The sequence below is a fragment of the Mchenga conophoros genome, linkage group LG11 (genome assembly GCF_057382185.1).
Source record: "Mchenga conophoros isolate Kocher_MC1m ecotype Shallow Benthic linkage group LG11, M_conophoros_male_GT1.1, whole genome shotgun sequence".
In the NCBI taxonomy this organism is placed as follows: Eukaryota; Metazoa; Chordata; class Actinopteri; order Cichliformes; family Cichlidae; genus Mchenga; species Mchenga conophoros.
The window spans coordinates 26,748,047-26,771,836 of record NC_140536.1 but is presented as its reverse complement, the minus strand read 5'-3'; the positions used below and the strand labels follow the sequence as shown (position 1 = coordinate 26,771,836).

The 23,790-nt window shown below is 39.5% G+C and overlaps 1 protein-coding gene across 1 annotated transcript in view; it reads left to right on the top strand.

Annotated features, from left to right (window-relative positions):
- Positions 1–7,573, top strand: part of kcnn3 (potassium intermediate/small conductance calcium-activated channel, subfamily N, member 3) — a 64,520-nt gene extending 56,947 nt beyond the window's left edge. Inside the window, exons 9-10 of the mRNA XM_085292032.1 lie at positions 197–266; positions 1,661–7,573. Of these exons, the coding sequence (XP_085148158.1) occupies positions 197–266; positions 1,661–2,080 (490 nt within the window). The 3' untranslated portion in view covers positions 2,081–7,573. The remainder of the gene's footprint in view (positions 1–196; positions 267–1,660) is intronic.
- The last annotated feature ends 16,217 nt before the right edge of the window (positions 7,574–23,790 follow it).

Genomic DNA, 23,790 nt, shown 5'->3' with positions numbered 1-23,790 from the left:
ACTATGTTTCAGTCCACACTGTGCGCTTGCTGTTATTGTACATTCAAATCAAGGGACAATGAAGCTCAACTTGGCAAGGTGACCGCTCCAGAGTGGTGTTGTCTGAACCCTGAGGGATTAACTCTCTGGTCCAACCACAGCATATTTACCGGGTTTCCACCCTGTATGTGTGTTTTATGTGTGCATCTGTTTGCAGATTACGCAGCGTGAAAATGGAGCAGAGGAAACTCAGCGATCAGGCCAACACACTAGTGGATCTCTCAAAGGTGAGGCACACATCAGTGCTCTTCATTTTTGCATACAGGTTAGTCGCTCATACCTGACATGCTTTTGCTCCCCCCAAAAATTTTGCACAGCATTTCTCCGTTTCCATGCTGATCTGCCTGTTTCTGTGGCTTTGCGTCTCCTAGCAACCAGAAGAAGTGTTAAAACAGGGATGACTGAGTGAGAGAGTGAGGAGGAAACGAGAGGAGGGAGGGGAGTGCTCGTGTTTTTTCTGTTACTGTGTGGGTGTTTGAGTGAGAATGTAAGCGCACGTGTGTGTGTGTGTGTGTGTGTGTGTGTGTGTGTGTGTGTGTGTGTGTGTGTGTGTGTGTGTTCTTTCAGAGGAGCGATGCCTTTAGCACCAAATATTTTGCAATTTTGCAATCTCAGTCTCAATTGGCCACTTGTGCATTTACCATGGTTACAGAGACAGGGATGTGTAAGGCAGGGACATTCTGTTGGCTTCCTTTCATCCTCTCTCTTCTCGCTCTTTTTCTTTCTTCACAGTGTTATAAAGCCCGGTCTAGTGTGATTTCTAATCCCTCTTAGTTTTTTTTTTGTCATTTTTGCTTAGTCTTTCTCTTTCTGACACTTTACCTTATTCTGTAACCGTGGGTGACCAGTTGCGGTCTGTCCACAAACTGACTCACCTAAGTGTAAACATTTGCAGGGACAGGGGCAGGGCTGATGGGATTTAAAATACCCTCGTGAAGACAAAGACACTAGTTAAAATCGCATACAAAATATGTATGTATATGTATTGGCATATGTAATACACACAAAGTTAAAACAGCAGAAAAACATCACAATTAAAAAGTTTATTATTCATTTGGCATTGCATTGGTAGTTCTAGACAGACAGTCACTGCTCCAGATTTGTTAGTGGTTGCCCTGAACGGCCAGTTTTAAAGCTTTCTTACTAAGGTGGTTAAGCCGTGCTGAAGTGCTTCATTTACAACTGTGGGATTTCTTTGTATTGTCAGCAGGCTGTCAGTTGTGGAAACACTGAGGCATATTATTAAAATTTCACCTATTTTTACACCTCAGGCTGTTCATTTTTCATTAAAGTTTTTCAGAATGTACTTTTTATGCTAAAAGACGGGGAAAATGTTTCAAGCTGTTTTCTTTTTTTTACCTTTATGCAGTGGTTTTACTCATCCAGCACACTTCAGATCAAACTGGGCCGCATGTGACCCAGCTAAAATGAATTTGACATCCCTGCTCTACTTAGTGTCTCTCCTTATTCAATACCAACGTATTTTGTTTTTTTTAAAACAAGCTTTCATAGAGCGACTGTGTTATCTTCCTGTTTTTACGTGTTTGCAGTCTGTCTCCCTTCTTCAAAGTACGCCGTGTGCACTGACTCATCTCCCACTCTCCACTCTCTCCTTTCATAGATGCAGAGTGTCATGTATGAGCTCATGTCCGAGCTCAACGACCGCAGCGAGGACTTGGAGCGTCAGATGCTGTCCCTGGAGCAGCGGGTGGAGCAGCTCACGGCAGGCTTCAACGCCTTGCCCGCTCACCTGTCTGCAACCCTCAGTGCCCAGCATGCTGCCCTGGTTCACCTGCTCCGGGAGAGGGATGCAAGGGATGGTAGAGGAGGAGGAGGAGGTGCTGTGGTTCCACTGTCCCCTGCTGCTTCTTTAACCACTGCGCCAGCTTCAGTTTCTCCAATCCAGGTCACAGCTCCTGCACCACCTTCAGCTCCGGTTTCTACTTTGGCGTTGGAGTCCCCTCTGTCGCCCCCACCCCTGAGCCCAGAGGGGAGCTTGGAGGCTAGCTCCAACCCCAACACGTGCACCTCTAGCTGCTGAGGACAGCTTTTTTTTTCTTTTCTTTTTTTTTCTTGGACCAGGAGAGGACAAATATGAGGAAAAATAGGGAGGAAGGACGAGGGCTGCGCTAGTCCTCACACTTCAGACTAAAGGAGAGAAATGGGAGATGAGAGAAATGTCTGGTGATCCTCGGAAACTAACGCTCCAAGAGGGAGGGAGGAAGACTATGAGGAGAAATAATGGGATTAAGATGGAGGGCCTGTATGAGTGATGAGACATGTTAGGGACTTTGGGGCGCTTTACTTGATGAGGGAAGGAGAAGAAAAATGGGGATAAAATGGAGACTCTAAAAGGTGTGAGGGGGAGGAAGGATGCCAAGAGGGTGAGAAATTGAGGTAGAGAGAATGAGGAGGACGAAAGAGAGAGGAGGAGAAATAACGAAGAATAATTATATGAACTCCTAAATGGAATCCACTCCAATTACTGAAGAATGCCTTTTATTATCTCTATCTCTCTCTCTTCTACGTCTCTCTTTCTCCCTCTCTTTCCTTCCCCCTTCCCAATCCCTCACTCCCGTCATCAGGAATTAATGACCATGACTTTTTATCCTTATGATGTATTTTCTATCTGAATGCTAATTGTGTATTAACGAGCATCCCTTTAACAAAAGGTTCGATCAATACGACCACGATTTAAAAAAATGAAAAATAAAAAAATAAATAACTAGTGGCATGCACCACACACATACACACACAAATCATGTCATCCACGCAATACGAGCTAACACAGCACAAACACAAATATACAGACTCTCACAAAGGCCCTATTTACGCTTACACATAGAAAATAATGCACTAGCCCACAAGATGATACTAAAAGCCAATACTGCCAAGCACATGATGCACTGTCAATCTCCATAGAGCACTGCCAAGCGATGTAGACACACTGTAAAAAATGTTCATCTTAACAATTTATCTTGTGTGGGTGTGAGCTGATGCAGTAGTTTAGACTTACGATGCGTAGTTGTGACATTTTAACTACTCAGCCGGGAGAATTGTAACCGTTCAGTGAACTACACAAATTATAGATCAAGCTGAAACAAGCTGATACAGAGGGACGTGAGTCATCATAATGTCTGTTTGTGATGATGAAGACAGTAGCTGATGGTAAAATAACCTAACACAACTACTACAGGACTTTATTACTGCATTTACAGAATTACAGATTGAAACGAACTGATGTTTAAAGTGTACTTTGCTGTGCTGAAATGAGACTGTGGTCTTGTTTCATTTCTGTGGACGTTTCGTATGACAGCAGCAGAAGGTGGACAATTAATAGTTGTATTAAGTGCATTAATACTGGGGCGGCTATTAGAAGAAAAATTAGCTTATTATACACATATTTTTTGTACTGGCATTTAAAAATGGTTGATTGATTTCTGAAGATACCCGTTAAAACAAACGCTGCAGAACTCTAAAGTTGGCTCTTTGCACAATCTTGATGCTCCACATTTAGTGCGAGTACTCGTTTAATGCCACTAAATTTGGGTGTTTTGACCCAAAGATCTACAGCAGATGCGGTTAGGTCCACAACTTGTTGTCTTTTTGTCTCTCCATGCCACCACAGTGGCTTAGAAATAAAACTAAAAACTAACTTTAAAAAAATGCATTAACTGTTTAAGAATTATCCACATTTGTATACACAGTCCCTCATTTTCAGAGGCTCAAAAGTATCTTGACAATTGACAAGCAGCTTCATAGCTAGGTGGGGCCTGTTGCCTTGTTATTTCATGACGTGATTCAAAGAGTGGAATTTCTATTTCATAGTTGTTCATGGTCATTCCAAGTGAGGGAGGTCGTCATTAGGCTTAAAAATTCAAAATAAGTCAATAAGTGTCAACTGCTGAGTGGCCATTCTTGAAAAGAAAGACAACAGAAAACAACTGAAATGGATGATGAAAGAATGGCTAAAAAACAACTTCACAGCATCTAACTGAGTCAAAAAAAAAAACTCTCACCAGGATGTACAGTAGGTGTATCACTGTCAAAGTCTACATCTGTAAGTTTGTAACTGTTAATCCAGAGGGTTTACAACAAGCTGCAAACCAGTGGTTACACTTAAGAACAAGTAGGTTAGATTATACTTCCTAAAAAAACATCTAGAAATTAATATTTAAATAAAGATGAGCCTGTGGCAGAATTATGGGAAGAAAGAAGTAAAGAGAAGGAAAGAGAGAAACACCTATTGATTTGAAGATAACACATTATCTGTCAGAAACAGTGGGAGAAGTGTTGGTGGAACCCCATCACTAGTGTTTACTGATGGCGTGACTAACAGAAGTGGCAGGATGAATTGTAAAGTGTACAGGGCTGTACTCAAAAAGACATGGAGTATTCGTCAATGACCAAGTTATTTTTGATTGATTGATTGATTGATTGATTGAATCTTTATTTTGAACATGTTGAAAAAGTATATAAAAAATAGAATTAAAAGAGACAAATGAACAAAGCAAACAAAAGGAAAACGAGCAACCACAACTCCAAATAACGTCCATGTTCAAAAAGGAGCAGGAAGAAGCATAAGCTTATTTAATCCCACCCCTTTTCCACTATCTAGTATCAATAGACTACAGAAATACCTCCTTGCAATTACATTATATGTTATGTGTAATTTTTTTTCCTAATATATACACATATATGCTTCTATCTATCCATACATACGTATATACACACATACATATACACATTTTCAATAACCCCATTAACACCTGAAGGATACACAACCTACAATTTTATATATATATATATATATATATATATATATATATATATATATATATATATATTTAAATATACCCATACCAACAAACCCGTGCATGCGCACACACATGAAAATATTAGACAAGAACACCCTATCAAATCTCTACTTCCTCCCTGCACCCTGTAAAAACCATATCCTTAAACCGCTTTTTAAACTGCGCCATGCTTGGACATTGCTTCATATCTTTACTTAGTCTGTTCCACAGCTTCACTCCACACACAGAGATGCAAAAACTTTTTAATGTTGTACGGATACGAGGATGTTTTAAATTTAATTCCCCCCTCAAATTGTATTCCCGTTCCCTTTTAGAAAACATTTTTAGAATATTGTCAGGAAGCAGGTTATTTATTGCTTTATATATAATTTGTGCTGTGAGAAAATGAACCAGATCTGTGAATTTTAGAATTTTTGATTTTAAGAATAGTGGATTTGTATGATCTCTGTAACCAGTTTTATGGATTATCCTTATGGCCCTTTTTTGTAATATAAAGATTGATGATAGCGAACATTTGTAAGTATTGCCCCAAACCTCTGCACAGTAATTCAAATACGGTGCAATCAGGGAACAATAGAGAATGTGGAGTGATTTGTGGTCCAGCATGTGTTTTACTTTACTCAAGATTGAGACACTTCTTGAAATTTTGTTATGTATATGATTTATATGAGACTTCCAGTTTAATTTATCATCTATAATCACACCAAGAAACTTATGTTCAAGTACTCTTTCAATTTCCACACCATCTACATGAATCTGCACTTGTGCATTTCTAAGGGAATTCCCAAATAAGATAATTTTAGTTTTACTTAGATTTAGCGATAGTTTGTTCCTGTTAAACCATTTTTTAATTTTGCACATTTCTGAAGTAATTGTATCCAGCAGCTCCTTTAGATTCCCCCCAGAACAAAAAATATTTGTGTCATCTGCAAATAATACTAATTTTAATATATCAGATGCCTTACAAATATCATTTATATAAATAATAAATAATTTTGGACCCAGTACTGAGCCTTGTGGAACACCACAAGCAATGTCCAAGCATGATGAGGAATGGACACCCAGCTTCACAAATTGTTTCCGGTCACTTAAATAATTTTTCACCCATTGCAGTACAACCCCCCTAATCCCATACCGTTCCAGTTTATTAATTAATATGTCATGATTGATTGTGTCGAATGCTTTCTTGAGATCCAGAAATACTGTTACTGTTATTCACCTGATCTCAGCCCAACGGAGCAGCTTTTCAGTTACTGAAGACAAAAACTGAATGCAGAGAGACCCACAAACAAGCAGCAACTGAAGGCAGCTCCAGTAAAAGCCTGGCATCTCAAGAGAGGAAACACAGCGTTTAGTGATGTCCAAGGCTGCAAAGGATTTTCATTCAAGTATTTAGAACACTCCTTACTTTTAAAATCATGTTAGTTTGTCCAATTAAAGTTTGAGCCTTTGAAAATGGGGGACTGTGTCTAAACAGTTAATGCAAAAACAGGAAAGCGCTGTGAGTCAAAGCTGAAAGTCTGCACTTCAATCACATCCTGATTACTTGGTTTAAAACTCACTGTGGAGGTGTACAGAGGCAAAATCACAAAAGTTGTCTCTTTATCCAACAAATTATGGGCCTAACTGCACTGAAAACAATGAAAACAATTTTAACAAATCCTTTACTTGACTAAAGTCAGACCGACCTACATGCAACTCTATAAATATTGTCTGTCATTGGCACTTGTTAAAATCCAGCAGTGATTTAGCTGTATTTCTCTAAGTTGTTTTTATTAGTTGATTTTTTTATGACCTTTCATAAAGGGAAGTAGATCTTGTACTTTACTGCCATTCTTTGTCAAACTTGTGGTCCGAAAAACAGCTCACTGTTATCATGAATGTATTCTGTGTGAAGAAATACACTCAAACTCGCTTGCTCAGTCACTTAAACTGCCACACAGACACAGGAACAGACACCCACACGCACACACACACACACACACACACACACACACACACACACACACACACACACACACACACACACACACACACACACCTCGACAACCAAAGTGCTCTCTCTTAAATGGACTTCAATAAGAGGCAGGGAACGCTGCTGTCACTGGGGACAAAAGATAGCAGGAGGCGTTGCAGATATCTTGACAATATTGCTGAGGGAATAACTGTGAAAATCTCGGCATGGACTTGTTACAGTGCTGTACATGGACTGCTGTAACAGATGAAGGTGGACTAAGGATGAACACAAGGGAACACAAATAAACCTTACAAAGGATAAATGGCCATGAAGGAACAGATGTTCATGAAATAAATAAAATGAAAGACTGAGATATATCTGAGAGGAATTATAATGACGTGATGGGAAAAGAGACAAGCCTACCTTTACATTGGAGACAATATTGAAAACTATCTTTTAGCGACACGCTGTGGCCGGAATACTGAATTACATACGCTTGGAAAATTGTACAGTATGCTGTTAACGAAATATAGCTTTGTATTGCTTAGTCTTTTCTACCATTATGATTAAAAGCAGTTATAGCTGATATCTTACCTTATTAAACTATAGTATTCTTCTCATTCGTCATGACAATTATAATATATGTATTATCAATACGTTAAATAATCACGAACAAGGAAAGTGCCGTTTGAGGTTGAAATTATTTTGTAATTTTATTTTATCAGAGAGAATTAATAAAGTATATATCTATAACATTACAGCTTTCATGTTTAATGAGTCTAAGTTTTTATTTTATTTATTTTTTATCATTTATTTATTTCGTTTGTATGCTTTTTTCGGGTACTTCATATTCCTCGGGGATTCATGTAATTTTAAAACAGCTGTAAACACTAACTCACCCTGTAGAGATTATGTTTTGTTCAGTAATTTATTAAATATATAAATACTGTAGGAGTTTTAAGAATTGCTACCACGTTTTATTTATTTTTCTGTTGTCTTTGTATCTTTCACTGTCAAAAGGGGGAAAAAAATCTCCCCCAACTTGGATTTCAGCGTTTCTCTCGCTCATTCTCGCGATGTTTGGAAACAACGTTGGACAGTAACTTCACGCTGTCTTTAAGCACAGGGGCACACCTCTGGGGGCAGTAGAGAGCTAGAAGTTTGTTTGTTTGTTTTATTAAAATGGGCTTTTTTTGTGGAAGCTTTACGCTAGCTAAGTCGTCCATTTGTTAAGTCCTTTAATTATATAAGTATTGATCGGCTAACTTCAGTATGGTAAGATGCTGCAAAATTAAGCTACTGTGAAGTACCCCATTATAACCAGGCACACTTTTTAGCAGTATATTTTGCTTTCTTGGGCTAGTTGAATACTGTTAGCTTGCCAAATTACGGTGACATTATCAGTCGTGTGTAAAAAATTATGTTTTTGATGTCACAATACAATATTAATATGATTAGAGGTGGCTTGTCTACTTAGAAAAGTACTCACTGTTATTAAAACATACCGGATTGGTACTGAAGACAAAATATGTACTGTGGCATAACGCAAAGTCATTCACTGGGTTTTAATAAAGTTAGTGGGCGTTGTGATATATGACTTTGAATATATGTGAATCCAATTCTAACTGAGAGGACAGTGTTTGGAAGAAAAACCAGAAAGAGACATGATGTATTAGTGGGTGGTGAGTGGGTGTGTAAACATTCAGTGTCCAGTCTTTTCCAGTGGCCAAGCCTCCCTCTATTCATTATTTCTGTGTGTGAAGCAGGTCCTCCTTTCTGCTTTACCAGTGTCCTCTATGCTGGCACCAACAGCATTATAAATGAATGTGGGATTCTGGTGAGGGTAAGTATAAACTGTTGTTTTATTTCTTTCTGTGGTTTAACCCAAGTAAAGTGCCACATTTAATATTGTCATCCAGGTAATAAGGGCTACAGTTGTAACCCTCATTCATTCGTACTTTTTTTTGCATTCAGCACGAATACATAATGGGTTGTCTCTTACTTTAGATTGAGTTACAATTAAAGTACACAGAAATGTTGTTCAATTTCAATTCAATAAAACTTTATTGATCCTGAAGGTTGACCCCGCAGGAAATTGGGTTATGTTGTATGTCGTACAACAGTATGTAGTATTACAGCCACATTGTAAATGTGCAGGTCAGAAGTTTTCATACATTCATCATGGGCATGAATGTTATGACAGTTTGAGGCTTTTAATGATTTACTTGAACATTTCTCTTTTCAAGGTGGAATGATTGTATAGCACACGTCTTTAATGACTTAAAAAAACAATCAAATGTTAGAGTTAAAAGTATGCATACGGACTTAAATACACCCTATTAATATTTGGTAAATTGTTCCTTAGGAAGTCTAAGGAGCTTGGAAAGAAAAGTGTCTGGACTTTAAATTGCTTGAAGACGTTTCACCTCTCATCTGAGAAGCTTCTTCAGTTCTGGGGTCAAATGGTGGAGAGTCCCAGATTTAAACTAGAACTGAAGAAGCTTCTCGGATGAGAGGTGAAACTTCAAGCAACTTAAAGAAGTCCAGACGCTTTTCTTTCCAAGCTCCTTAGACTACGATGACCTGGATGACTTACACCTCAATCAGATGCTTTTGGTAGCCATCAGCAAGCTTCTGGCATAATGCTGTCTGGATATTTGATCATTCTTCTTGACAGAATCGAACAGTGCATTTAAATTGGTTCATTTCCTGGTGCTGATCTGGCTTTTAAGCCTAGTCCACAAATTTTTAATAGCACTGAGGTTGGGGCTTTGGGAATGCCGTTCCAGATGCATTATGTTAGCCTTCTTGATCCACTCCAAAGCCAGTTTTGACATGTGTTTGGAATCAATGTCCTTTTGGAACAAACAGCTGTGTCCAAGTTTCATCTAGCTGTTGATTTAAGAGTTGAAGAATTTGGAGGTAGTCCTCCTCCATTTTGCTGTCAACTTTGAGCAGTGTACTATTATCATAAGGAACAAAGTAGCCCCAGAGCACGATGCTACCATCACCATGCTTCACCGTGCTTTTTAGATTTGAAAGCCTCACCATTCAGATCCATAAGGACAAAAAAACTAACAGACTAAGGAACAGCTTATATCCCTTAACCATCACTATGCTAAATGCTGCTAAATTAATATGAACCAATATAATCTTTGTGCATGATGTTTACAGTGTTACAACACAGTCTCATATTTACATGTTTACAACTGTATTTTACCACTGGTACAGTAATACTGGCAAATGGGGACTAGTGCAATATGAAATCAATTGTGTTTGTTGTTTCTAAACATATATATATATATATATATATATATATATATATATATATATATATATATATATATATATATATATATATATATATTGTATTTTCTAATTTAATTTAAATTTTATTGACTGATTGTTTCATATGTTCTGAGTTCTGAGCATTGGTCAGTGCAATAACAGCCATGCAAGTCCTTTATATGGCTGCAAAGAGGAAATACCAGTTGTAGTCAATCATGATCGCTAATGAGATGTTAATAGCTGTCGCCTTGTCAAGTTAAAAGACATTGTAGAACCTTCAGGATCACAAAAGATTTAAGTGAGTGTATGTATATGTTTGACCCTGTATGTGTAGTCTGTGACTTAGAGAAAATTTTAAATAAATTCAAATGTGTGCACTCAATTCTTGTTTTTAAAGCCATTAAAGATGTATATGCACAATCATTAAGCCCTGGAAAAAGAAGAAAGAAATCATAAAAACCCCTAAAAGAACTGTAACACTCATGCCGATGATGAGTGAGTGTAAACTTGTGACCACAACTGTATACGCATTAGAAGGATTTTTGTTTAACATTGTATTTTGAGAATAGAGAAGCATTAGCCCTGTTATAGACTGGCAAGCTGTCTAGTGTGTACCCTGCCTCTCATCCTATGACAGCTGGGATAGGCTCCTGCCATCCCTCAACCCTGAATTGGATAAGCAGAAGCAAATACATGAATGGCTGGAGAATAGACAATAGAAAAAAAGGGAAAAGGAAAAAAACAAAATACTATTCTGAGGGAAGCAAAAGTTAAATTGTTGAGAATAAAGTTGTTTCAAATCCAACTGTATCATTAGTGCATCGCTGCTGGATCCTCTACAAAATGCCTTGTGTAGCTGAGTTAATGAAAACACACTTCAGAATTTTCAGCACACATACACTGTGTGGAATAAGTATGAGGGCTTTAAAGAGATGGTGCAGAAAACTGTCTGTTCAGAAGAGAGAAAAAAGAGTTGGCTGCATTTGTGCAGAGTGAAATAATTAGCAATGGACAAACACAACAATATCGATGCTTTAGCAAGTACAAAGGATGTATGTTGTATCAGATGATCAGGCTGTGACTTGAGAAATGCCCATGGACTAAGGGAGTTGACCTCATTCTCGAGATTATATTTATTTTCAGAATGAAACAGTTAAAACAAAAAATATTCTTTTTGTGGCTTCGATGCTACTGAGGTTTGCACTAAACTTGCTCCATCACAGAAGTAAGAAACAACTGACCTTTTGCTGGTGCTGAGAAATACGACTCAAATGAAATATAAACAGGGATGTAGCATACTCTGCCTTCTTACAAAAGCTTTAAAAGATTGAAGGAACTCTTCAGTGACAATAATGAGAACAAAAACACACAAATACAAGAAGAAAGGCCACGGCGTGCTTGTATTTACTTCAGTGGCTGATATAGCAGCAGAACTGATCTTCGGTTTGGACCTTGCCTAATTAACGTGTAAAAATAACCCTGGTGACAGACTCGCAGGTCGCTCATTCACTCATACTATGACACAGTTTGTCTTACTTTACATTTTTCTGTCTTTCTTGCTTATTGTTTGTCGGGCATATTGGTTCTAATTAGGTGTAATCCTTTGTTTGGTTTACAATCTCACTGTTGCAGGCCTAGCAGAGTGCGTTTGGAGTAAAGTTTCAGCCCATAATAGACATGGAAATAAGGAGAAGTACGTTTTCTCTTTGACTTCACTTTTTCAAGTTTTGTCTTATCTATTGAATACGCTTAAGTTTGACACATAAATGTGTTTGTATTATTAAACTTACCTAACTTTTTTTAACTGATTACTGAGGATTACTGAGGATTTGTTTTTGCAACGTTTTATGTGCTTCATAGCTTCAAAGTCTTCGTTATTACAGATGAGTGATAGATGTTTAAATTAAACACCTTCCAATTAGTTCACACTGATGCTTGTCCCAAAGGTGATCACACCTTAATCTAATGGCTTATTATGATTATAAATAAATTCATCTGTCACAATATTCACACATTGTTTCCTTGATATATGAGAGTGTTTGTTATTTTTTCATGAAACAGGTTTCATATAAACTGGCCTGTTGGGTGTTTAGCCAAGAGTGAAAATAAAGCAGAACAACAGAGGTGTGAAAGCCAGGCAGCCTGAGGCAGTGCTCTGCCCCGGGCACTGCACATACCCAGATGTGATGAGCTTGTTATCTGTGTTATTTACTGGCAGGCTCTACTGCCCCCAGGGCTTTCATCATCTCTCTCAGGCGATGTGAATTTTCATGATTGGGTTCTATAATTTTAAGGCCAAGGTAATGTCTGTAGTCTAGTCTTTTTCCCTCTTCCTCTTTCCACCGGTCGCTCTGCTTCTCTCCATTTCTCTGGAAACCCAATTACACTTTCAGGATCTCTGTCTGAGCCAAGGGTAGCAAAGAATATAGACAAAATTGAAAATTTAACATATACTTTCACTCATTTTTAGCCAAAAATAGTGAAAATATGTCTGCATGACATTTTATTACATAGGTGTAATTCACTAAGAGCAAAAGCAAGAAAATGGCAAGAAGGAGACACGTTACAGGACATGAAAGAACACGCTAAAGAAGTGAGAAAAACTGGCATTTTTAAAGTTTAAAAAAAAATCAACATATCACTTTGAACTGTGTGTTCAGCCTCTGAAATAATGACTTGCTGGAGGCAGGCTGTGGATTGATAACAGTGTTGGCAGTTCAATCCCAGGCTCCTTTCCACACGTTGAGTAAGACATTGGCTTTGATGCCTTGATTAGTGGATTGCATAGTGGCTTGCTGCCATAGGTGTGCTGCCAGTGGGTGAATGAGAGGCAGCTTGTAGAGCACTTACAATAAGAGCACTATATAAATGCAATCCAACAAAACAAAACCATAAATCACTTTGAATAGGAGCAACAGATATTGCACCCAAAAGATGATAACATTGATATTTAATGTGTCTAGACAAGAACTGCTAATCTACGTGTTTTACATCTCATTATCCATACTACTGCTCAGACATCATGAGCACCAGTTTTCAGACCGCAGCCTTTCATGTGAAGTTTCCACGTTTATAGCTTTATAGTTAGAGCTGGATCCAGTAAGCCTTAACAATCCCTTAATCATCCTGCTATAGCCTGCCCTAGTCTCCCTATTTATTTTGTCTTGCTACACTCTGCTTTTCTGTCTCCTCTTTTCCTCCTCCCCCCAACAGGTAGCTACTTCACCCTGAGTCTGGTTCTGCTGGAGGTTTCTTCCTGGTAAATGCGAGTTTTTCCTTCCCACTGTCGCCAAAGTGCTGCTCATAGATCTGATCTGATTGTTGGTTTGTTCTCCCTGATATTATAGGGTCTTTACCTTTCAGTATAAAGCACCTTGAGGTGTTATGTTGCTCTTGTGAATATTAGCTGAAGCATTGCACACAATATCCAGTACTGCATAGAATTTTATTAAACAGTAGCTTTCTGTCAACGAATGAAAGACAGACTTAATACCATTAGTGTATGCAGACGGACCAAACTCCTGTGTGCAGTCAACCCTTGAAATACCATTGAGTGATTTTAATTTATAGTCTTAAGTAGTGGATGAAAATAACAGCGCAGAGAACTTTCAAATATTAGATATATTTTAGTGGTTTCTTATTTGCATTTTTATGTGGTGTGTTTTTAGGAAGCTGGAACTGATTGAAGGCCATTCATGTGAGGGAAAACATACATTTAGTTTGGTTCCCCAACATGAAAGGTTGTTTCAGGATTGCTTTACCTTAGTCAAAATGATTGAACCGAAAGGCTGGATATTAAATTGTTGCAAATGTGTGCAATATTCAGGACTGTTGGGGAAATGTTTTTAAATCACTTACTTCTGGTGTCTGGGATTTACGAGCTGTTCTTTGAAGATGCCCATCTGAAAACCAATTTAAGGTTCCAAGCCTTGTGTTCTTAGTAGGTGGTATGTAACTTTACAAAATCACTATATCACTATAATGTTGAGTATATCAGGTGTCATCTGGGTTTTTAGTAGTTTAAAGGAGTCTGTTTGACTCACCTAGACTGTAATAGTGGTCTTTTACAAGAATGTGCTTGGCTTACGTACCCAGCATTAACCAAGCATATATATACACACAGACACACACACACACACACATATATATATACTATGCTCTATTCATGAATATGTTAGTTTATTCATGTCTTTTTTCTCCATCCTAACTGATTCTACTGCTGCTTCTGCATAATGAACACCAGCTGCCTCATTAAGAATAAAAAACGGTCACCTAACACTACACTTCTGTATCAGCGAAGATGACTAATGAGTGTGCACGACATGGAGCTTTGTAAGTGGAAAAGTTGCTGGAGGTCTGGACTGGTCCATGCTGTACTGGTATACCTGTCAAATGTAATGTCATCATTTTAGAGTCGGGTCAAATATCACCAGGTTCTGTCAGCAGGAGACTTATGGCCGAATCTGTTATCTCCAGCTTCTTAGAGATAAGCTGTTCTGTACTGGGAGCCTCTGCAGGTCAGAAACACACATCATATGGATTTATGTGAGAAAGGACATATATGTGCACATACTGTTGAATTACTACTACTTTTCATGACATTAGTGCCCTTCAGGTGACTGCAAAGGGCTGATGTGCAGACTCATGTGCAGATCATTTTCATGCTCCGTCCAGGTGTTTACCTGATAACCACAGGAAAATATATTACACAGTGCACATGTGTGCTTTGCATATTTACTAGTAGAGGCAGTATTGACTTCACAGCCAGTGTGTTTGTTGCATGCGTGTATGTGTCTAAATGTGTGAGCAGGTAGATGCGGGGAGCCTTTACTCTGAGCCTGGACAGTGATGTTGCTGTGGTGATGATCAAAGGAAAAATACTGCAATAGCTGCGAAAGAAGCTGGGCAAGACTGCAGTTCAGAAAGTTGATACAGTTAAACATTAAAACACCACCTCAGAGAAGATGAATGACACACAGATACACGCACAAATGCACAGATACAAATTCAAATAAAGCTGTATAAACAAAAGCGAAATACGCACTTAGCTCTTGTCTCATAGTGACACCTTTCTTTGTGGCTCTTTTTCTCACTATATAACACTTTCCCACTTACACAGTGCAAATGCTGGCTAATTTGAAGATGAAGACAAAGTTAGGGTTAATTTGTTTGAAGAAAATCATGCTCGACCGAATCTGATGCTTCGTGCGCAAATCATCTGTGAATCTTTTTACATTAGCCCCTCTCATAGCCAGTGACGTCAGCGGTTCCAACTTTGGGCCCAGCAATTAGTCAGAGCTCTGCTCAAGCCAGCTCTTTTGGCACCGACATCAATGCTTTTTCGCTGAATTGGATGGAGCCATTTCTAGATTAGGCACTGCCACTGGCATGAGTAAATAGATCCTGTAATGTTTTCTTTTTAGTGGTCACAAATTCACTTATTGAGATTATATATTCATACCAACCATTTTCCCATCTTTATGCGCCGTACTGCCTTTGTGTTCTTCCTGTGAACCTTTGAACTCATCTGTGTTAGCCCAGCCTGCTTTTTTTCTCTGACTCAGCATCTGCCCAACACCTCCACATCTCTTAGTTACCTCAGCACTTTAACATCTTACATTAGTGGCGGGTGTGTTTGGTCATCAGATTGGCCCGAGTAAGCCAAAGAAAGAGTTGTGGAAGTACATCGCCATCCCTCACCTACTTACTCTCAAGCCCTCATTTCATAGACACCTGTATGAGCATTATTTTTTCATGCTTGCTGCATAAAATATATTACTTAAGAGCAATATACGTCCAGCCTTTTCTTTTCAATTAACCTTTCTCACACTAAATCCATTACAAATATAACTAGATCAGCAGGTTCTATAATACACATTCAATCTTAGGAGTAATGTGTTTGAATTATTAATGAGTTGTTTTGTTGGTATTTCAGATCAGATTACGGGCTCTTAAATGTCTGCCTGGTCCATTCAAGCTTTAGCTTCCTCTACATTAAAATCTGACTAACACACCCTGACTATACAACAGTGATTTTATTTTCAAAGTCTATTAATGTTTTATGTACAAATAAGAAGACTGGCCGGTACCCAAAGAGAAATTTATACAGTAATGTGGACTGCATATATATTTTCAGTCAGGCACTTAAAAAGGGGATTATTGTTCTTAGAAAGAACTGGCAAAGTTGAAATGCTTTATTCTCTAGGCGGCAGGCTGCTATGCATGAGTTGTCTTTTTTCTTGTCCTGAATGTGTGATAAACCTATTCAGTGTGGCGAGGAAGTAAAAATGATGTCTGCATGTCTGTAAACCGTGATGATCGTTGTTCAGGTTGATGTGCAGGTAGAAGCAGTGAAGCAAGGCAATGCCATTGTCACCACAGAAGTGGACCGGTACAATATCGGCTCCATGGTAACGCTGGCCTCCCACACTTCGCTCAGCCTGCATTCAGGGGACTTGCCTGTGCTGCATATGTGCGTGTGAGAGAGAAGGGGGGTATGAGAGCAGAGGTTGCTGATTGACCTATTTTCAGGCTGTTTGTATGAATTGGGATGAAGGGAGAAGTGATGGGGTTTTTAATGATGCCGCAGGGGACTTGTGCATTGCTTCCTCCTCTGATACGACTTCCACTGACATAACTGACATAACTGGGCTACTTGTAAACCCTCTGCACATATTATACCCACAGTGAAGACCCAGACCCACTTGTAAGTCCCAGTTCACTTTTTCTCTCTGTGGGTCTTATTTGACTTTGTGCGTGTGTGTGTGTGTGTGTGTGTGTGTGTGTGTGTGTGTGTGTGTGTGTGTGTGTGTGTGTGTGTGTGTGTGTCAGCCCTCATTGTATATGAGGCATGTCTCAAGCTGGTGACTCCAAACCCTTAGGGGTGAGAGTGTTCTTGGTGAAGGTGGAGACAGTCAGCTAATTGGAGGCTAGGAATAGCCAGCAGTAAACTGGTACTCATTCGATTTCAATTCAATTTCATTTCATTTATATAGCAGTAAATCACAACTGTCACCACAAGGTCCTTTATATTATAGGGTAAAGATCTTACAGAATGAGAAACAACCCCCAACAAGGAGACAACCCGCTATGAGAAAGCACTTGGCAACAGTGGGAAGGAAAAACCCCTTTTAAGAGGAAGAAACTGCAGATTCTGGCTCAGGAAGAAGCAGACATCTTCTGAGAGTGGAGGGGGTGAGAAGAGAGAGAGAGCAGGAAGAGAGTCAAGGCAGAGAGAGAGTTTTAAATCAGCTTTTAATAGTTAAATTGAATAGTGATTTATAAACCCAATGAAGAGGAATCTCATGAAGAGTTGAGTGAAGAAGAAATGCTCAGTGCATCATGGGAAGCCACCAGCAGTCTAAGCCTAGTGCAGCATAACTAAGGGAGGATTCAGGGTTACCTCATCCAGCTCTAACTATAAGCTTTACCAAAAAGGTTTATTAGGACACTATGATACTATGAGGGATTAATATGGTCTACTTTCTAGACATTGACAGTACTCTTGCTGCAGCTTCAGCTGAAGCCTGTATAATGTCGATAGAATCTCATTCTTAGCATCCAGGTAGGACCTTATGCCACCAATTATTTTGTGAACTCACCTTTTTAAGCAAAGCCATCTTGGCTGGGATAACCAGAAGCCAAATGCTTTAAGTGAGGAGTGGATCAGACTGATACTCTCATATTTGTTAGTTAGTGACAGCTCTGCTGATTGACTTCGCTTTTAAAACACCTAGGCTGTTTCCATTTTTATTTACATGGGTGTGTGGGACTCTAGTATATTGTTCAAATCTTATGAGATATTTTTAGAAATATAAATCAAATATATTTATCTAAATCATGTATATCTGTGTGTATGTCCAATAGCTGTTTGGTTTTTTCGGAGTGTTAAAACTTCTGGCCGATAGAACAAAAGGTTGAAAGTGGCCTATAACTTCTTCTTCTTCTCTGTCTCTTTCCCCCTCCTCCTCCTCTGTTTGACCCAAATCCCACCCTCAGTCCCAGTACCCCACAAGCACAGCAAGTTTTTTTTTCATTTAGTTTAATTTCCTCTGCTCTTTTCTATCTTACCGCCCTGCTGCTAGCTGCTACACCTTCGTCTGCTTATCACAGTTATGCACTCACAGACAGACAATGAGCTGCATGCATCCACACACACACACACACACACACACACACACACACACACACACACACGAGCAGAGACATGGACAGAATTACATTAGAATTTCATATTCATTTGAACAGTGCTTTGACGTGGCTCCACTCCTCGCTGCCTCCTTCCGACCTTCCTCAGCTTACTTCCCCAAAAAGTAATGTTGGTTTCTATAGTAACCGCCTGTGTCTATGTTAGAGGGGAGTTTCCTCACGCTGACTGAAAACGATGTTGAGCACGGGGAGCCACGGAAATACACACACTCTCCCTCACTCACATGCTTGCATTCGTAAAACTGTTGATTAGCAATCACCGTGTCCTTCACACTGTTTATTTTTAATGAGCTCAGAACAATCTGTTGATTGGGTGATTCCAACAGGAGTAACACGCAGCATATTACAAATTGAGTATTCACATCAGATGGAATTTTTGTGGCCCTTTGTGTAATGTGAGAAAGGTGAACATGAATGTGTGAAGAGTTCTCTTATTATTTTGCACCTAAGTTCCTTTTAATTGTAGGTTATAGTTATTTTCCTTTTTTGGGATAAATACATGAATACTCTTTTCTTTGTTGCACAGAACTATGACTGTGACTATTTTTGTCTGTGTTGTGTTTTGTTTGTAGCATTCTTCTTGATATGCTCGTCTCTCTGTTGGTGTGCTGCTGTGGTGCTCTCTTACTTTTCAAAGAAATGTAGGTCAGGTGGACTGGAGACTGTAAATTGCCTATTGTTGTGGGTTTTGTGCTTCCCTGCATGGAAAGGTCCCAGATATCTGTGATGTATGGGCATAAACAATGAACAAATTAATGAAGCCCCACGAGCCAGACTGAACTTTGCACCAGCTCGTTCAGACTCATCATTTTCACATTAATGCACTTTGCATAAATTGTTGCTCAAATGCAGAATTGCGATACTTGACTTTATGTAAAACACCAACTGAAATATGCATTAATATACTGCAGAACATTTCTGACAGGGGAAATAAATCATTTTGATCTCTGTGTAACGTATTTGGTAACGACTTGGACAACCATAAAACAACTAAGCGGCATCTGGCGAGTGATTACATATTTACATTTTCTAAGCTTCTCCCTCTTGTTAAGTATTGACAACAGTCCTAGCACATTATTTGTCTCCTCCATTAAGAGCTAGCCTGTGATTGGCCGACACAAAGCAGAAACAGCCTGTGTTTACATCTCTTCTCTGCCGCCTTGTTTTTCTTCCTCCAACTCATTTCTCTCACTCACTCTACTCGTTGCCTTGCCAAATATCTGCACAGATATTCTGCCAATCATATTTTCTTTCTCCACCTTTCTTCTCTCTTTTCCTCCTGGTGTCATGTAGTAAGGATGTAGAGCTGCAGTTAGCAGAGTGTGACCAGAAGGGGGTACAGTTTGACAACCTCCGATCCCTCCCAGTGACTCTGCAAGCTCCACTCCATCTCCCTAAATGTTCTCGCACACAGGGACATTCACAGCTTGCAGACTATTTCAGCTTCATCGTCAGAATAATTAATGCAGGAAATGATCACCGAGACAAGAATGATTAATTTTGAGCTCTGACAACACCGACATGACCGATTGTTGGTGCTGGGCCACCAGGCTTTTAATGCTCACGGCTCAGGGATAGCATCCATCACGGTGACCCTCACTCCTGCAGAGATGTGTTCAGTGTGTGTTTTTATGTGGGTGTGAATGCCAGCGTATGTGTGTGTATCATTAAGCATATGTTTACTAATTTAGCAGCCTTGTGACTGTGGAGGTAAGGGGTTACTATTCTGAGATAGTAAAAGATGTTTAGCAGAGCACAACCACCTGAGACCTCTGCAGCTTTCCTGACATGACCTGGCAGGGGCACGAGCTTTCACATTTCATCAGATGGAATTTTTGTAATGTGAGAAAAGTGAACTTGATTATGTGAAGACTTCTCTTATTATTTTGTAATAAAGTTCCCTTTAATTGTAGATGTGACTGTTCCAGGTTTTGGATTGCACAATAGGTTATAGTTATTTTCCTGAGAGGGGTGACATCAAAATTTAGGATAAATACATGAATACGCTTGTCTTTGTTGCACAGTATACTGTGACTGTGACCATTTTTGTCTGTGTTGTGTTTTGTTTGTAGCATTCTTCTTGATATGCTTGTCTCTCTGCCGGTGTGCTGCTGTGGTGCTCTCTTACTTTCCAGACAAATGTAGGTCAGGTGGACTGGAGACGGTAAACTGCCTATTGTTGTGTGTTTTGTGCTTCCCTGCATGGAAAGGTCCCAGATATCTGTGACGTGTGGGCATAAACAATGAACAAATTAATGAAGCCCGATGAGCCTAAATGCGTAAATTGGTGCTCAAATGCAGAATTGCAATACTTGACTTTACATAAAACACTTTAAAATAAGCTGTGTATCATTAAGCATATGTTTACTAATTCATTGACCTTGTGACTGTGGACGTGAGGGGTTACTATTCTGCGATAGTAAAAGATATTTAGCAAAGAACAACAACACCTGAAACTAGCTTTCCTGACATGACCTGGCAGGGGGCTGTGCTTTTACATTTCATCCTCTTTACCACATTTTTACCTTCACATATAAAGATTTTAGCTCTCTCTGTAGCACAGTATGACTAAGGTACTCTTGTTATAAGGTTTAAGGTAAACAGTCCCTATTATAGTGGCAGAACAATCAGGAGTGGGGAAGACTGGATGATAATAAAATCATTTGTCGATATTAAGTGTCCATATGATAATAAATTAAACTGAGAGTGCTTGCAATTGTGTTTTGCACAATTACTACCTCCATTTTGGAATGGATCATTTCTTAATCTTGCTTCTCTCACAGTTTCTCCCAGTTATTCTGCCAAACACAATTAAAACATTCATCTGGAAATAAACAGTTCTTCCATTTTTGAGTTTTAGTCGTGCCAGCTGGTTACTTTCAGCTAACAAAAATAAATAAAATCTTGGGATACATTTTGGACACTGACAAAAAAAATACCCAGAAGTCTGTTTGACATAACTTGTGTGTTGTTGTTGTCTTGTGTCCCAGAGATGCCATCTGGCCTGTGCGCCACGCTTTGTGTCAGCATGTGACAGGACACGACTTGTCACTGTGGGCTCCCAGGGGATGCTGACTAGTGGCTCAAACACTGACTCTCCTCTGCTGGAGGTCGTTGCTGTGGAGGTGTAGGGTCAGCCAGACCTTGTTCATAAGTGTTCAGGTCAGTTAATTAAGTAGGGTATACTAATGATGTGTAATGACTTTGGCCTTGGCAAAGGGAAAACTCAAACAAAGAGACATATGTGTACAGATGAACTGTGTCTCACCAGAGTGGTTTGTGCTTCTGCTACAGCGTGGGAGGGCCCAGTCAGCCCGTCTTTCCTTTGTTATAAGTCACTATTCTGCGATAACCTTGGTCAGTAGAGCTACGCTCACAACACGCACACACCCCCACAGCCTTTCTTGTACGCTCGTTTAATTTCTCCACAGTTTCTGGCTCTGGATTTTTCTTTCTTTCTCAACAGCCTTCTTTCATGTCAATTTTTCATTCTACTGCAGCTCTCATTTTGCCAAATTTAACGCTGAAAAGAGAATTCAAACTGCTCAGATCAATACTATAAAAAGTCATCTGCCATGTCTTTCAGTCATTTTTCTGCCCTTCTCTATCGATCCTCCTGTCCCATCCTCCACTCTGCCTCCCACTCAGAGATGACCTGACGCTGATTACTTCAGATTTTGACAGACGTTTTTGGTGTCCAGACTTTGCAGAACAAAGATTTTCAGCAGGGCCAATAACACCTCCCTTAGTGACTATAATCCCCAATATGTTAATGTTTTCCATCTCTACATCAGTCCAGAAGGAGAATGCATGACACTCTTTAATAAGCAAAAGGGTCAGCAATGGGTATTTAATCAGGCGTTACAGGGCAGACCTATAGCATCTTGGAAGAGGGAAAGTTTGCTACAGGTAGAGAAATTTAATGAGCACAAATGGGTAGAGTTTAGGCTGCTAGTATCTAATCAATGGGCTCATGTCCTCTGTCTTCTGGGTGAAATGGAAGCTTCCACAGTCCCTACTCTTTTAACCTCTGCAGACAAACACGTCATGGTGGTGGTGAGAGGGTTTCAAGCACACATGAAACTAAAGCATGTGAGGAAAAATTACCATGAGCATGCATCTTTTTCCATCCTTTCACTCTTAATGTGTCACTCTTATGCACCATCTTGTAAGAAAGCTTAGTTAGTGTTGCACTTTAGCTCCCCCTACCTTCAATTTTGCATTTTTACAGTCAGCCCTGACAATTCATGGCTTGCTGCTAACAAACTCTTCCCCCGTCATTCATTCCCTGCAGTTGTTTACGGACAGTCACTGTGTCTGTCTCAGGAGGGGTTTGTTACCAGCTGCTCTTGATGGGGCCTCTCTTTGTGGGGTCAGTTCCCTTTCTGTCAGAGCTGCTCTCAGGTGTCCCAGAGGTGCTGCCCGACCTGTTGGCACTCCACCGATCTGTGTTGCTCCCTGTCACTCAGCCTGGGGTTGAGTTTACGGTGATGGGCAGCAAGAACATGCTTTCATCGGTATGTCACGCAAACATCCACAGAATAGATTATTTGAGCCCTTCGTGTACTTACCCACAACTTAGGACATTTATGAAATTCACTGTGGAAAAAAAAAACTAAAGCGTGAGTGAAAAATCAATCAAAACAGAGGGAAGATGAACTGCAGTCTTCTTGACATCATGTAATTTCTTTGACAGACATTCATTATCTGCTTCCATTGTTTCGAGTAAAGACTCATTTTGGAAGCTGAAAGAAGTGGAATTGTTGTGGATGTAACATTTAAATTCCTGCTGTTAAAATTTCAAATATAGGTCAGTGTTCAGTGGATGCCTGAGCTCCAAACAATAGTTAATTATTCTCTCTCATTCATCCATTCATTGATTGCAGTCTGGAGACCGACATAAGTGAGGGGCAGAAATTTCTTTGGTGACACTGAGGTTATATGGTAAGTATCCAAACTCAGCAACCTGGACATTCATTGGAGTTAACCTATGGTGCTCTTTTTCTGCTCCATAGTTTTATTTTTTGAGCTATACTAGAGTGGCTTTGCATGACTCACAGTTCAAAGTAATCCTTATTTGTCTTACACCATGCTTTTGCGCAGAATCTCAGTTTATCCTGTCTGAAATAAGTCAGTCTAGCCTCTCTCTCTCCCTGTTACTGTTAAGAGGTTCTGAGTAAATCAATATTTAGTGTTAAATTTCAGTAGTTCAGAGAAGTTGTTATTAAAACAACTTTTTCAGCCGTGGACAGGTTTGGCTCTTCTTTTTCTATTTATTTTTATGACATGACCACATAGTGACAGCCATACTTTCTCTTGAGTAGATTTCCACAGCTGAATCCACTGAATGTCACCACCTCACCGAGTAGAGTTCAGACCCCGTCTCCACTCCCCCAGTATAATTACACTGAGCAGATATACATCAAAATAGTCAGTGACCTTATGACAGCCTCGTGGTCAGATTCATGGGTTCTCCTGCAG